The following is a 16,567-nucleotide window of genomic DNA, read 5'->3' as shown; positions in this document are numbered from 1 at the left end:
ACTATTGGTGGGAGCTAAACTGAGGCTGCTCCCTTCAGAAGAGGAAATGTATTTTCACTTTTAAGTTCCTACTTAGACAACATATAAAAATACAGTGACATCAGGGGGACTAGACTTATTGTAGTTAATTTAAGCCATTAACATACTTGATAAAACTAAGTTGGCATTTCAGGTGGCCAAATACTCCAACTTACCTCATTGCTAGAGGATTACCTATCCTTGCCTTGTTGAACTCTGGAGTAGCCTTAGGGTGTGTTTTGGCCAATAAAATGTAGATGGGAATGAAATATATCACTTTAGGGCAGACGCTTATGAACTAGCATGTAGTTCACCACATCTGGACATTTAGCTACGAGGCATTATTCCAGGCAGAGGTTTCTCCATCAGCATTGACCCTGAAGAAAAGACAACGGAAGAGTAGAATCACAGTCCATAACAAACGGGCAGCAATCTTTGTTGTAACCCACTGTGATCTGGGGACCATCTGTTACTACTAAACAACTTAGACTATCCTGATAGACAGACACATATTTAATTTACCTCCCTGGCCCATATCAGCAACTAAATTTGTGACCCATGCTTTTCCTGTAAGTTCCTTTCTAAGTTTTAGAATGTGGAAAACTGAAGCCCAACAGGGTTAAATAGCTTAGAGTTAATAAAGTCAGTCTCTGTATTCAGGTCTGTCTGACTCCAAAGTTTATGCACTTACTTTAATTCCTTTTTCTCCTGCACCAAAATATATGACTGGAATGTTTTGTCATTACTTCTATCTTTCACAATACTGTAAATAAATAAAATGGCCTTGAAATTCACATTTTTCTAAAATATCTAATCAAAGAAGGTATCTTAACAAGTTGCTCAATAAAATAATCTTTTTTGAAAGATTTTTCTAGAAACCATATAATATGTATATATTAATATATAATTCTATAGTCTTTGGATTTATTCTGTAAACATATTCTGTCTGTACCATGTTAAAAGAATGTTTACATCATTTCTTGTTTTGCAAACAATTCAGACATTTATTAATTTACAAAAAAACACAAATGCAAAGTAATAAATTTGGCTTCTTTTTCCCAAAAAAATGGGAAATACATCTTGGTAAAGAAATTTTAAATTATTTTTACACACCAGTTGGTTGTTGGGATTTATAGTTTTATCAAGAAAAAAAAAAGGCAAAAATCCTCCCCAAAACAAAAAGTCCCCCCCAAAACCCACAAAAAAACAAAACATTAGCTGATTAATATATAAAACTGTTTACAACAATATGGTAAGCAAGAAACAATAACTGATCAGAAAACACCCTGCTTTAAAGTAATTTTCACACAGATTTCTACTATAGTGCAGTTCACTCCCAACAACTGTGAGCCCATTAAGAGCACTTCTGTACATTCAAAGACATAACAAAATGATACAGTATTTATTGCAACAACAAATTAAAGGTTGTTATAATATATATAACTTAAATACCCCGCCCCTAGTGATAAAGTGGCTTCTTATTCCTTAAACATAGAAATTCTGCTCTTCATTGTAGAAAGATGAAGTCCTTTCATCAAAAGGCACATTCTTATCTGCAAAAAACAAAACAAAAACAAAAACTATAAATGTTCATCCCGGAATAAACTTGAACACATTTTAAAATATCCCCAAAGATTTGGCCTGGCAGGAAGGTAATGAAAGTATTTAATGTAAGGGAATTGCAATGAATGGCACTGAATAAAACAAACGATTATTTTGCCTATATTAATTAAATCAGACCCTATCTTTTGAATTATAATTCTAACATTTCCAAAGAGATTTTATATGGTAGTGACATGTAGAAGAAGTACAGGCAAATCTATTTCAAATATATAGTTTCATGTGAAAACAGGAGTGACCATAATACTTAATGCTTTGATTTATTTAAAATAGGGCCTGCAACCTATTCAGCTATGTGTGCTAAGTTTAGTACTTAAATACATCACCAAACATATACCGAGCTATTATCTGCCAGAAAGAATGCTTGATACTGGGGAAGATGGTGATGACAAAAAAGAAAAAAAGAGAAAAATAATAAACATTATTCCCTGCTCTTGTTATAGAACCACAAATAAAGGGCAGAAATCACTCAGAGGACAAAAAACCTGGCCTAGAAAGGAAGTCTGAATTCTAATACCATCTTGGTCAATTATTTACTGCATAAGTTCTTCTTCTTAAGAATGGTATAAAACAGGGATGCCTGGGTAGCTCAGTCAGTTAAGCATCCAACTTCAGGTCAGGTCATGATCTGGTTCATGAGTTCAAGCCCCGCAGTGGGCTCTGCACCAGTAGTGAGGAGCCTGCTTGGGGTTCTTTCTCTCTCTTTCTCTCTTTCTCCCACCCTCTCCCCCTCTCTCTCTTGCTCCCCCTGCCCCTTCCCCACTTGCTCACTCTCTCTCTCTCAAAATAAAGACATAAACTTAATTTAAAAAAAATTTTTAAAAATAAAAAAAAGTAAAGAAAATAGGATAAAACAGGGGCACCTGGGTGGCTCAGTCGGTTAAACATCTGACTCTTGGTTTCGGCTCAGGTCATGATCTCATAGTTCGTGAATTCGAGCCCTGCATTAGCCTCTGCATTGACACTGTGGAGCCTGCTTGAGATTCTCTTTCTCCCTCTCTCTCTCTCTGCCCCTCCCCTGTTCATGCTCTCTCTCCCCAAAAATAAACAAAAAAATCTGCTTATTAAAGCTTTTTAAAAAAGAATGAGATAAAACAGTTTCCAAGAATTTAAGGATGTCTTTTTATGGAAACCTTCAGGATGAAAACAGAAAACTATTATAATAAGAGTCCAAGAGCTGGGAAAGAGTTGAGAGATGCAGACCAATCACACTATTTGTCAGGTGACATGGTGAGGAAGAAAAGCCAAGATTCAAGAAACAGAATTAAGGAGATTCAGTTATCAATGACAGAAGCTCAAGAAGCATTTCAGTCTACACAATCATATTCTGTTGCTCCTTATTTTACCACAGCACTCCTCAGTCATGAGGATTTAGTCACAGAAGTTTAAAGATTATATCAGATTAGATTAGCTGCTCTATCGTTCTATTGACAGAATTCCCACTGCACACATATACACAAAACGCTACTCTGTTTACATTGGATTCCTACTCATACTGCTCTGCAAAACAGCTACTCGTGAACGATAATTCCTTAAAACACATACATTCATTCTGTGACCTCCAAACCCAAATATTTCTCTTACTAGCTGACAAATTTAACCTTCGGAAAACATCTTGAATAGTTAGGGTGACATATTATAAGCTGCGTATTTAACACTAATCTACTTTTTGTTTGCTGATAAAAATATTGACTCATTTTTGTCTTTGTTTTTGCTAGTAAAAGGGGGTGAAGGTGTATTGGGAAGAATATAGTTCTGAGAAATTTTGGCTTTCTGATAAAGAGACTGAGGTGGGGTGGATTCTTGCCTACCACCCTCTTGTTACCCGAAACACAGATGTGGTGGCTGAAATTACAGCAGTCATATAACCAGGATAAGACAAGCATGAGGAAAGGCTGGAGAAAAGTGCATAAATTTAGACTCTGATCAAACAGCCATTGAGTCAATGTCAGGAGCCAACTACTACAGATTTCTTATGACATGACAGAAACTCTTGAATTCAGAAAAAATTCTGCTATTTTATGTTCTTTATTAAAATAGGGAAAAGTAAAAAAGTTGTAGAAAATAGTCAATCATAGAGAAGCAGAGAGCAGAATGGTGGTTGTTGGGGACTGAGGGAGAATGAAATGCGGAATTGCTATTCTATGGGTATAAAATTTCAGTTATGCAAGATGAGTAAGTTCTAGATATTTGTCATACAGCATTGCACCTATAGTTAATAATATTGTATCGTGTACCTAAAAATTAAAGAAAGTAGAGCTCATGTATTCTTAACACAATAAAAAAAATCACCATGCTCTTCTATGAGGTAAAGCAACTGTGCAGTTTTTAATAATTTTTATGGAAACCTCAGTTTGAGTACTTTTCAAACCTCAAGAATGTTTTGTCTCTTCATATTACAAAATGATGCAATAATAAAAAAAAGTCATTATTTTCAAGGACAACTTAAAAGCTACCTCAGAAAATCTTAAACTATTAAAACAGCTACAAATCCAAATGAAGTTAAAAAAATGTCTTAGTGCAGTCAAGAGTATTGTTACTCTTTATTCATTTAAATAAATTTGCAAATATTAGATGCCTGTTTTTGTTTTTTGTTTTTTGTTTTTTTTTTTGTTTTTCCTCCCAAATTCTTTTAAAGAAGATACAGTATCTATGGATCTGGAAGAATGAATAATATCTGAGAACACTAGGAAAGGTTAATGACTTAATAATTGTGTTTATAACTTTTCTGTCCATAAACTTGAGGTCCTTGTCCCTATATTGTCTTTAACCCCATTCAGGCACATCAGCCTCATGGGGTAGCTATGCTCTGCCTCCCATATCTGTCTATCTCAACTTAGAGGGACTACAATCCAAACAGTCACAGTGGGGTATAAATCCTGAACAAAAGCAGCAAGCATTTCATTAAATGGATCAACTGCTATATGGACAGAAATTTGTGATTTAACTGTTGTAGAAGTGTTCATTTAATAGAATTAATTTAAACCAGATCAAGCAAACATTTTTGCTCTAGGTCTGTTCTGTCCAACAGCCACTAGTCACATCTGGCAATTTAACTGTAATTTCAATTAGTTAAAATCCAGTAAAATTAAAACTTCAGTTTCTTAGTCACACTAGTCAAATTCAAATGTACGAGTCACATGTGGTTAGTAGCTATCAAATTAAATAGGATAGCTCCAGATCATGCAATGAGATGAGAAAGGGCATTACCAAAAAATCTGATGTTATATAACATTTGTTAAAATAACATACAAATAATTCATGTTCTTAGGGCACCTGGGTGGCTCAGTCGGTTGAGTGTCTGACTTTGGCTCAGGTCATGATCTCATGGTTTGTGGGTTCAAGCGCTGTGTCGGGCTCTGTGCTGACAGCTCAGAGCCTAGAGCCTGCTTTGGATTCTGTGTCTCCCTCTCTCTCTGCCCCTCCCCTGCTCACACTCTCTCTTTAAAAAAAAAATAAACATTAAAAAATAAATAAAAATAACTCATGTTCTTATGCACATTGTAATGTCTAATTAATGGAGCAAGGCAAATTTTCTTCTAAGGCTCAATGTTCACAGAAAAAACATACAACAACAACAACAACAAAAACAACAGGGGCATCTGGGTGAGCATCCGACTTCAGCTCAGGTCATGATCCCACTAATCGTGAGTTTGAGCCCCACATCAGGCTCTGTGCTGACAGCTCAGAGCCTGAAGCCTGCTTCAGATTCTGTGTCTCCCCATCTCTACCCCTCCCCTGCTCACACTCTGTGTCTGTCTCTCTCAAAAATAAATAAACGTTAAAAAAAACACAAAAAACATTAAGGCTCTCTTTTATTACCTTTTATTATTACTTTTATCATTTAAATAATGACAAAGTTGCATAGTACCCTTTAAATGGATAAAGTACAGACTAAACGTAACATTACCAATTTTTATCTAAAATAAACATTAGTACTTTGACATACTCTTATATTCTATTTACTTTGAATACTCTTAGTGTTTATTCTGATAATATGTTTCACAGTGAAAGTAGTGTTTTAGGAATTAGAACTATTTTCAAATTGGTAACTGAATAAGACCTTCTTAATGAGTGTTTCTGGTTAAATACTTATACATCAAATCTGCTTTCTAATTCTGATATAGTGATGTTAATATGAAAAAAATATTTTGTGGTCAAGTAACATTGAGCACAAATGTAATGAAGACATATATATTAAATTTAATGAAGCAGAATAGAAGTAGCTAAGAAGCAAATTTAGGGTTTTAAAAATTACATACTTGAAAAAATAGAGGTTAGAGTGAGAGAGAGCCAAAGCATAAGACTCTTAAAAACTGAGAACAAACTGAGGGTTGATTGGGGGAAGTGGGAGGGAGGGAAGGGTAGGTGATGGGCATTGAAGAAGGCATGTTTTGGGATGAGCACTGGGTGTTGTATGGAAACCAATTTGACAATAAATGACATACATTAAAAAAAATTACATACTTGACAAAAATGACTAAAACAGCCTTGAAGTGATGTAAGTGCCAGCTTTTAGAAGCTGCTACCAAGCCTGTTAAAATGTCCTGTGGTGTACATCATTATAAAATACTACTGGTTATTTTAATTTTTGGTGGAAATCAAACAGAATAGCAAGAAAGTATTGTTCCCATTTGTTGTACATTGTTTTAAACTGTTTTGGGGACTGGTTATGAGTATTTGTTTCCAATATTTTTCTTTGAGGAAAAAGGGACTTTTTAGTCAGTATATGCTGATTCCTCAACAGTTTTTCTATGCAAGAGGGCTGAAACATCCTACACAACACTTAAAAACTGACATTTGCTTTTTAGTTTTGGGATTTCTTTGTGCAAAAAATTTTAGTAACCAAACATAAGAAATCACCTCTCATTTACAAAATTAGGATATCAATAGTAAATTCAAGAGAAGTTATATTAACCAAGTTGCTCAAGTTACTTTTTTTCCCATTCATATATTTTCCCAATTTCACCATATTAATATTAATGTTTAAAGTACTACATATGAGGACACTGCTGGATAACTCCGCAATATCCACTGGAACACAAATGATAATTCTTACCTAATTATGGTACTTCCATTTTTCTTCCCAGGAGTTTAGTTTAGAAATGGCCACATGACCAGTGATATGGAAAGCAAAAACAAAAACAACCTTATTTAGAATTTCTGGGGAAACTTTTCTCATTCCTAAGAAAGGGATATAAGAGAGCAAGTCGCTAACTTCCACTGAAAGTGCCATTCTAGATATGATTGTAGAAACTGCTGGCGCCGTTCTCTTATCAGCCTGAAAATAAAGCCAACACATGAAGATATGCAGAACCAAGGGGACTGCAAAGAAAAGAAGCCACAGTCTTAATGTACTGTGTCCAGAGTTAACCCTGTGACATACTATTATGTGAAATAATAAATTTCCTTGAATAAACTTAGATGAAACCATATATTGGCAGTTTCATATGGTTCCATCTAATACAAAGAAACAGTGAAAATAACTACCCCAAATCCTACCAACAACAAACATTAAAATTCTGATGTATTAAAAACCAAAGTAAAAACACTCCTCTCAGAAAGAGCTGACTACAAAAAGATAGTTTGAGGCTGTGATAAAATTCTAAGCAAGGAAATTCATTTGCCTCTCTGGAAATAACTTGCTTCCTGTTATTTTGTGGATAGAATCTGGAAAATAAAGAGGAACTAATTTTAGAAAGAACTTAAACAATGAAGGCAGCATCAGTAAGAGCTGATTCCACAAGAATTACTAGCAGTTATACTCTAAGACTAATATGATTCTGCACTGCAGTTGGCAAAGTAGGCATATCATAATATTTACATTCCTTATTTTTAGGGTCCTCGTTTGCAAAATAAAGAGTAATAGCAAGTGCTGATATAAAAGACAGAATGAAGAGAATTTAGAATTATTCTCTTTATTATAAAGGTATAAATCAAGTAAATATTTAAAAAATGGAATTAGGTTACAGCAGGAAGAGAAACCTATTATTTAAACTCTCTGAGACTCAAACATCCTAATCTTTAAAATAAGACCAATGTGGGAGTGGGGGGTGGCAGTGCCTGGGTGGCTCAGTCTGTTAAGCCTTGGACTTCAGCTCAGGTCATCATGATCTCATGGTTTATGGGTTTGAGCCCCACATCAGGCTCTGCACTATCAGCTCAAAGCTTGGAGCCTGCTTCGGATTCTGAGTCTCCCTCTCTCCCTGTCCCTCCCCAGCTTGTGCTCTCTTTATCAAAAAATAAATAAACATTTAAAAAAAAAAAAAGACCAACAGCAACTACTTTGCAAGACTGTCTTGATGATTTCATAGTACATGTAAGGAACCCAGTACAGTGTCTGCTATATCCTCCACTAAAGTAGGTAAAGTAGGTACCTACTAACAAATGACTATTGTAATTGCTCCTATTGTAGTTCTCTGACCCCACTCAGTCCAGGCTCCCCACTGGGTTCATTGATAATATCCCTTATCTTATCCCTCTAAAGACATTTCTACCAATATCATCCATTCCCTTGATTTCTTCTATCATTTATACAGTAGGACTTCAGGTAAGTCTTTGGTGAAAGTCCTCTTTTAGGGCCTAAAATGACCTTATAATACACTCTCCACAGAAGTACTAATTCTCCCTCTATATTAACTTTTTAAAAGTGTATTTGTTTGTTTTGAGAGAGCAAGAGTGCATGGGTGGGGGAGGGGCAGAGAGAGAGAGAAAGAGAGAGAGAGAGAGAGAGAGAGAGAGAGATCTCAGGAATCCCATGAGATCATGACCTGAGCCAAAATCAAGAGTTGGATCTTTGACTGAGCCACCTTGGTGCCCCTCCCCTCTTTTTAATGGGAGAAGCAAATGGTATCAACCCTGATTATCTGTTACTAAAGTCAGTCACAATGAGATCTGTATGTATCTTTCCCACAAGATAAATATGAAATGTTGACTAAATTGATGGAATTATTCATGTTTACGCATGTTTAATTTCTAACACCAACATTAGACGATCAGAGCTTTGCTCATTGAATCAGCTTCAAATGAAGTAGCAGAGTTTGGACTGTGTATCTCATTACAGACAATAATCTCTGAACTACAGAAGGCAACAGGAATATAAACACATAGCTAGTCACAAAGTAGAAAAGAAATGTGTCCACCTTCCCCAAAGTGAAAGACATTTCAAAAAAAGGGTCTGTAACTGTACAGACTACAAAAAAATTCAAAGCAGAGGTCTAGAATCAGTGTAGGTGTTATTTAAATGATGCTTAATATTGTTTGAAAAGGAATAAAAAGGGAGAATAGAATAGTGGTTTGATGTTTGCTTCTTGGTGTATGGAAATATCCATCTCATTGCTCATTTTGCAAAAGTAGCTCTGGCCTAGTGAAGAACATTACCCCTGATTGTGCCAAGGTCAAAAACCAATTAGGTGAAGGGTTCCTGGGTAGCTCAGTCGTTAAGCGTCCGACTTCAGCTCAGGTCATGATCTCACAGTTTGCGAGTTCGAGCCCTATGTTGGGCTCTGTGCTGACAGCTCAGAGCCTGGAGCCTGCTTTGGATTCTGTGTCTCCTCCTGTCTCTGCCCCTCCCATGTTCATGCTCTCTCTCTCTCTCTGTCTCTCTGTCTCTCAATAGTAATTTAAAACATTAAAACATTAAATTAAAACATTAAAAAAAAAAGGGTGGGGGGACCTGGGTGGCTCAGTGGGTTAAGCCTCCGACTTCGGCTCAGGTCATGATCTCGTGGTTTGTGAGTTCGAGCCCCACGTCGGGCTCTGTGCTGACAGCTCAGTACCTGGAGCCTGCTTCTGATTCTGTGCCTCCCTCTCTCTGCCCCTCCCCCCATTCACACTCTGTCTCTCTCTCAAAAAAAAACAAATAAACATTAAAAATTTACCCCCCAAAAAAACCAATTAGGGGAATCTCAAGTCTAGTCAAGATTTCTTTGTTCTGTATTCCTGGCCTACTACATTGTTAACTATATAAAGATGCTTTTTTTTTTTTTTTTTTTTTTTTGTCTAATTTTGTTCACCACCATATATCTTAGTAGAGTATTTGGGGACAAATGACAGGCAGTTTATCACTGCTCTTAATGAAAAAATAAATTCATGAAATTTGCTATGTCCACTGGGATGCCTTATATTTTCATGGTTAAAACTGATTTTCACACTCTTTGACCCATAATCTCAGTACTAGAAATTTACTCTGAAAATGCACATGCACAAGGTTATTCATCGTAGTATAACTTGTAATTGCAAAGTAATTAAAACTATCTAAATGTCAAAGCATAGGCAATGGACTGAATAAACCATGGTACCTACACACCATGGGGTACTATGAAGGTGTTAAAAATGAAAAATATCTTTATGAACTTATAAAGCATGACTCACAGGAGATATTACAAAGCAACAAAAAGGTATAAAATAACATGTATTATACCTTTTGTGCAAAAAAGAGGAAAGCATAAGAAATACATATTTCTGCCAACTTCTATAAAAAAAAAAACACAGGGTAGATAAACCATAAAATAATGAAACTGATTACCTAAAGGGGTGAGGTGGGGAAAATGACATGTAAAGAATATAAGAGGGAATGATATTTCTGAGTGTATGTGTGTGTATATTTAAAAAAAAATGTGTATAGTTTTTACTTTTAGAAGCATGTTAGTACTTTTCATATTAAAAATGTCAATGAAAATGGGAAGGGGAGGAAAAATCTGAAACAAAAAGCAAACTCAAATGACTTAAATTATATTTCAAGTGATTATGATAATCACACTAAAGAGGGGAGGAAAAGAGAACCAAGCCAAATCACGTACATATCTAACTATATATTCTGTCTTGGGCAAGATGAGGTTGTAAAGAGAGAACTAACAAACTCTAAACCTTAGCTGGCTTGTTTATCATAGTGCCATAGGTAAAGCAATTCTGAAACTGTATTAATATTATTTTAGGAATAACCAAATGAGTAAATGTGCTGATGTTGTTGGGATCCAGAACATTGTTGGAAGTCATTCTCATGACAGAACAAAGAGAATGCAGCTATGGAAAAGGAAGAAGGCAAGAAAGAACCCAGTGCCGATAGACCAGCATGATAGAATGGGAGGTATGAAGTAATACTATGTAAAGTTTATGTATATATGTGAATACGCATGTTTATATGGGCATGCGTGTGTGTGCCCACACATTTCATAGCCCTATTGGCTGAAAGGACCAAGAAGTAAGGACACACTTTAGTAACAAAGAGCTCATTTAGGGGCCATTAACAGAAACCAAAGCTCTTTGGAGAAATGGCTGATTCCATCACTAGGGCAGGATAGATACAAAATGGGCCTGGAATAGCTTATTAGGCTAGAAAGTAAGGAAGTGCTTTAAAAACAATGGGAGCAAATCACAAGGACACAGAAGCCAGCTTGAAGAGGCTCCCACTGGCAAGTACAACAATGAATTATACACCACTGAAACAAGAGAAGAATTAGGATTCTATACTGTCAATAGTTAGATAAATGAATGCAGAAGGAACGAGGAAAAGCTCTTGCTTACACTATAGTATCAATGCTAATTGGTAAATATGAAGGAAATGTTGAAGTTGGAAAATCATTACTTTGCAACTATCACAGTGAAGATCAGATCCGGCAAGAATTAAGACGAATGACTGCTAAACCTAGGGGAAAATTTTGATAAGAATATTTTCTGGGGCGCCTGGGTGGCTCAGTCGGTTGAGCGTCCGACTTCGGCTCAGGTCATGATCTCGCGGTTTGTGAGTTTGGGCCGCGTTGGGCCCTGTGCTGACAGCTCGGAGCCTGGAGCCTGCTTCGGATTCTGTGTCTCCTTTTCTCTCTGCCCTTCCCCAACTTGTGCTCTGTCTCTCTCTGCCTATCAAAAATAAATAAATGCAAAAAAAATTAAAAAAGAAAGAATATTTTCAGGATTTTAAAATATCTTCTTGGTTGCAGTGAGGAAAAAGTTGTAACATACTATTGAAACTGGGCAAAACTTTAGATAGGTGCATCAAAATTACTACTGCTAATGAAGGAAAGAAGGACATTGTGTGTCTCCAGATATGATAGCCTGAGAAAGTACTTCAGGTAAGAATGTATAACCTGGATCTAATTACAAGGAAACATCAGAACATTAGGTAAACATAAAATGAGGGAGATGCATTTTTCTGTAGCTACACTATGAGGTAGAACACAAAAGAAGAAATGTAGTAAAATGTGTTGTTTTTATTTAAATTCTAGTTAGTTAACATATAATGTAATATTGGTTTCAGCAGTGGAAATTAGTGATTAATCACTTAGGTACAACACCCGATGCTCATCACAGCAAGTGCCCTCCTTAATACCCATCACTCACTTAGCCTATCCCCTGCCTACCTTCCCTTCGGCAACCCTCAGTGTGTTCTCTACAGTTAGTTAAGAGTCTCTTAAGTACAATGTTAACAATAGGTAAATCTAGATTTAAAAATAATAGGATATTCTGGGATGCCTGGGTGGCTCAGTCAGTTAAGCGTCTGACTTCAGCTCAGGTCATGATCTCACAGTTTGTGAGTTCGAGCCCCGCATTGGGCTCTGTGCTGACAGCTCAGAGCCTGGAGCCTGCTTCAGATTCTGCGCCTCCCTCTCTCTCTCTGCCCTTCCCCCGCTCTTGCTCTGTCTCCTTCTCTCAAGAATAAACATTAAAAACCATTGAAAAAAAATAATAGGATATTCTTTGTACTATTTTTATTCTTAGGACTTTTCTGAAATTATTCCCAAACAAAAAGTTTTTTTTTTTCCCTAAAGTAGTGCATAAATATATGTTCTTGGGGAAAAAAAAATCAACATAGAAAGATATAGAAACAAAAATGAAAATGAACTGTCAACCTCCCAATCTCAACCTTTTGTCACTAGAAGTTAACCTTCACAAAGTTAGAATTTTTTTTCTTTTTCTGTTGCTCTATTGTATCCCAGGTCAGCGCTAGGCACTAAACAGTTGCTGTGTAAATTGCTTTTCAATCATTCATTTCTTGGATCAATAAATGAATGAATGAATGAATATGTAAGCACTGTTTACTGTTCTCCCTACTTTAATCAAACATATCTACGTTAAAGTTTTTTCTACGTCTTTTTTTAAATAAGTGGAGTCATACATAGTAGTAAAAGATTATCACTGGGGTGCCTGGGTGGCTCAGTCGGTTAAGTATCCGACTTCAGCTCAGGTCATGATCTCACACTCCGTGAGTTCAAGCCCCGCATCGGGCTTTGTGCTGACAGCTCAGAGCCTGGAGCCTGCTTCAGATTCTGTGTCTCCCCCTCTTTCTGCCCCTCCCCTGCTCATGCTTTGTCTCTCTCTGTCTCAAAAGTAAAAATAAAAACATTAAAAAATAATAATAATAAAAATAAATAAAAGATTATCACTGATAATTATAATTACCCCTGAAACATGCTTTCCTATTATTATAACCATTTCTCCCACTTTAACTCTCCAAACACAATTTCTAAATCTGGTTCCTAATACCTTTCAAAGGCTCTTGAATAATTATCTCCTTTCCATTTCTCTTGCTATCACTCTACTACTGGCCACCCCATGTACTTGCACCATCTAACTGGTCTTCCTGGTTGCCTTACTCCTTAACTTACTTTTCTCCAATCTATGTAATCTTCAAAACACAACTTTGATTATGTTTCCTATCTTAAAATTTTCTAAGTGGCTTTTCATAACCTGTAGAATAATTTCTCACTGATTGTCATGGATCATGATCTGCCTTTTGATTCTTTGTTCTTCCTTGCTCATCACGCTTACTTTTGCATTCAAAGCTCAAAAATTATTCACTCATTCATTTATTCTCACATAGATTAACATAGCATCTATTTAACTTCTTTTAGTTATATTTTATTACTTTTTAAACTTTATTTTTTAGAGAGAGGGAGTGAGCAATCAGGGAAGAGGGGAATGGGGAAGGGGGAAGAGAGGAAGAGCGCGAGAGAGAGAGAGAGAGGGAGGGAGGGAGGGAGAGAGGATCTTAAGCAGGCTCAGCGCTCAACATGGAGCCTGACATGGGGCTCAATCTCACAATTGAGCTGAAATCAAGAGTTGGATGCTTAACTGACTGAGCCACCCAGGCACCCCAGCATCTATTTAACTTCTTTTAGATTCTTGAATACTCTATATTCTCTTTTGCCTCTTGTGTTGTGTGCCTGCTGTTCTCTCTCCAGCTCCCACCTCTACATCCACCTTTAATGTTGCTAATTTTTGCTCATTTTTCAGTATCCATTAACATATCACGTCTAAGAGTCTTTTCTGAACCATTAGTTTTTGCTTAAGTGTTCTATGCCCCTAGTACAAGTTCTCATACCACCCTGTATTTACTGTTTATGTAACTCTAATGTCTAGCTCCCTAATAGAACACAAAATTCATGAAAAGTGGGCAACAAGAGTGGTGTAAGTATTAGAGAAAGGTCTGTGGTGAGGCAGGATACAAAATAAAAGATAACTACAGCTAATTACATCTCATGGAAACCATTCCCTCCTTTATATGCCTCCTATATTCCTTGGTTCTGTCCCTCTCCATCCTTCAGCTCTTCTAGGCCACCTTCTCCACTACTACAAGACATACTCTTCTACAACATGAATCTGATTATCTGATTACATACACTCCATACAACACCAATGGTTCCCCATTGACAGCAGGTTGATACCAAACTCTTTAGCAGATTATAAAACTACACATTTCCCTCAAAAAAAAAAACAAAAACAAAAACAAAAACAAAAAAAACTTGCACATTCCTATGTCCTGCCAGAGCTGATCCTCCCATCCTTACATGTATAAAAATCCAAGATTTCTGTACTCATGGTATTTGTAACTAAATCTGGACTCTAGTTTTCTTTTGCCCAAAAAATCTCCTCTCTATTCCAACATGTCTTCCCCTATTGAGGGGATTTTTTTTACTACCTCCTTTCTTCATTCCATCTGCTTTGAAACTAAGTCCATAGCCGTTTAACTCTGCTTATCCAAACTTCTTAGGAAGCATCTTAATAGTCAGCAAGAATAGATCTGAGAATAGATATCAGACCATTAGCTATACTATCAGACCACTAATACCATAATTTGCACAAAAACATGATTTACAAATAGAATAACAGACTAAAATCAAAATATTTTCAAAATTCAAAAAGAAAATCAAGTTTATTAATATTTCTCTTTCTTTCTCTCTCTTTCTCACGCACATACGCACACACAGACTTACTACATGTTACATGTAGCAGCTGAAAGAACAAAGCTCTACAAGGAGACCTACAATGAAGATCTCTTGTGGGGATGATATTCTGTTTATACCTATTTTAGCAAAGCAATGTGCATGTGATCTATTGGTTGGGTAAAACAAAGAACTTCATTAAATAGAACTAAATAAAATCTGTTAGGATAAAAACTGCTAAATGAAATACTGTATTTTTTCTACTTTATTTTTTCACTTTACTTATCAAGAACTTGCCTCCTAATTCATGGAATGAAACTGTCCAACACTTACTTACCTTCGAGGATGATTGGCATCAAACAAAGTGTTATCATCATCCTCATCATCTTGTTCTAAAGGTGTCAACTCCATGTTTTCTATGTTAGTATCCAAAACTCCGTATCTCCTAGTCTTTCGGTTTCTTCTTCTCATCCTATTAAATAGAGCATATTAACAAATAAAAATTATTTGGATATGGCATAATGATCCTTATTTTATATGTAATTATAAACGAAAAATAAATTATCCCTCTGTTGCTGACATACGAGGCACTCAATATCAGAATGGCTACGTTTCAGAAATGGAAATGATCTACTACCTAGGATTATTTATGAAACAAAATCTATCCTAATCCTACATGTTGTGTACCATTTCTTCTGTCTGACACATTCTCTTCTCAATAAGCTTATGGTATAGACAGATAAACTTTTAAGCCTTAGTTTGGGTACCATGTTTTCACCGAAGCTTTGTATTCCAGCCTTTTCCCTACTTCCTCTATGCCTTCTTCCCATTGGGCAGGATTAGGTATTTTCTGCCCCACTAAGAAACTCTATGTGATACATGTTCAAATTCTACACTAAGCAGCTTACAAACCTGGCTGCATATTAGAATCACCTAGGGTATTTTAAAAAGCTCCACACTTAGTCCATATCTCCACATAATTAAATCAGATTTTCCAAGGAGAGGAACTAAGCATCAGTATTTTGTTAAAGTTCTTCAAGTTATTCCAATGTGCTGAAAACCACTGTCTCAAGTCAGTGGTTCTTGAAGTGTCATTTCCTGGACCAGCAGAATGATAATCATCTAGGAATTTATTAGAAGTGTAAATCCTCATGCCCATTCAGACCTACTGAATACAAAACTTTGAACTTGGGGCCAAGATCCCTACATTTTAACACTTCTTGTCAGTATGATACATGCTAAAGTTTCAGAACCACTGCCTTAGAGGACAGAAAATATTTTAGGGTGCTAAACATTAATCATTATTTGAATTCATATGGAAGTCTCTGACTTAGGATTGCACTCTAAGGTTTTCTCTCACATAACTTGTTCTTTTCCTTCAAATTATTTATCTCAGTTTGCATTTATATTTACTTGTAGATATGGTTATTTGAGTGTTTATTTGCCTCTCTCTTCCACTAAGTTCCAGGAGGGCAGCTATACATGCCTTGTTTGCCATTGTATTACTGCTTTGTACAACAGTTTCTGATTGATTAGGATGCTCCTTAAATACTTGAGGGTCTGAATGACACATACTAGGTCAGTGATCCAAATCTGATCCTACAATCAATGCCTAAGTCACCTCCAATGCAATAACCTCAAATCCATACACAAGAAAATATGTTTTACACAAGTTTCTATGGGAGGTTAAAAACAAAACAGAAGATATTTCAGTAACAACATATATGTTTATGCTTCTGGGTCACTTTATATGATGTAGTAAGTGTAAA

General features: G+C 36.1%; 1 protein-coding gene across 2 annotated transcripts in view; it reads right to left on the bottom strand.

Annotated features, from left to right (window-relative positions):
• Positions 1 to 918: 918 nt before the first annotated feature.
• FAM174A (family with sequence similarity 174 member A) overlaps positions 919 to 16,567 on the bottom strand; it is a 37,521-nt gene continuing 21,872 nt past the window's right edge. The window contains exons 2-3 of one of the 2 annotated variants that reach the window (XM_043594439.1): positions 15,136 to 15,270; positions 919 to 1,571 (exon numbers count right to left, since the gene is read on the bottom strand). In XM_043594439.1, coding sequence (XP_043450374.1) covers positions 1,568 to 1,571; positions 15,136 to 15,270 — 139 coding nt within the window. In that variant the 3' untranslated portion in view covers positions 919 to 1,567. Of the gene's footprint in view, positions 1,572 to 15,131; positions 15,271 to 16,567 lie in introns of those variants that run through there. The other variant, XM_043594449.1, reaches the window with a different exon arrangement.

Source organism: Prionailurus bengalensis, chromosome A1, assembly GCF_016509475.1.
Source record: "Prionailurus bengalensis isolate Pbe53 chromosome A1, Fcat_Pben_1.1_paternal_pri, whole genome shotgun sequence".
In the NCBI taxonomy this organism is placed as follows: domain Eukaryota; kingdom Metazoa; phylum Chordata; class Mammalia; order Carnivora; family Felidae; genus Prionailurus; species Prionailurus bengalensis.
This window is presented reverse-complemented; position numbering and strand designations above follow the sequence as displayed.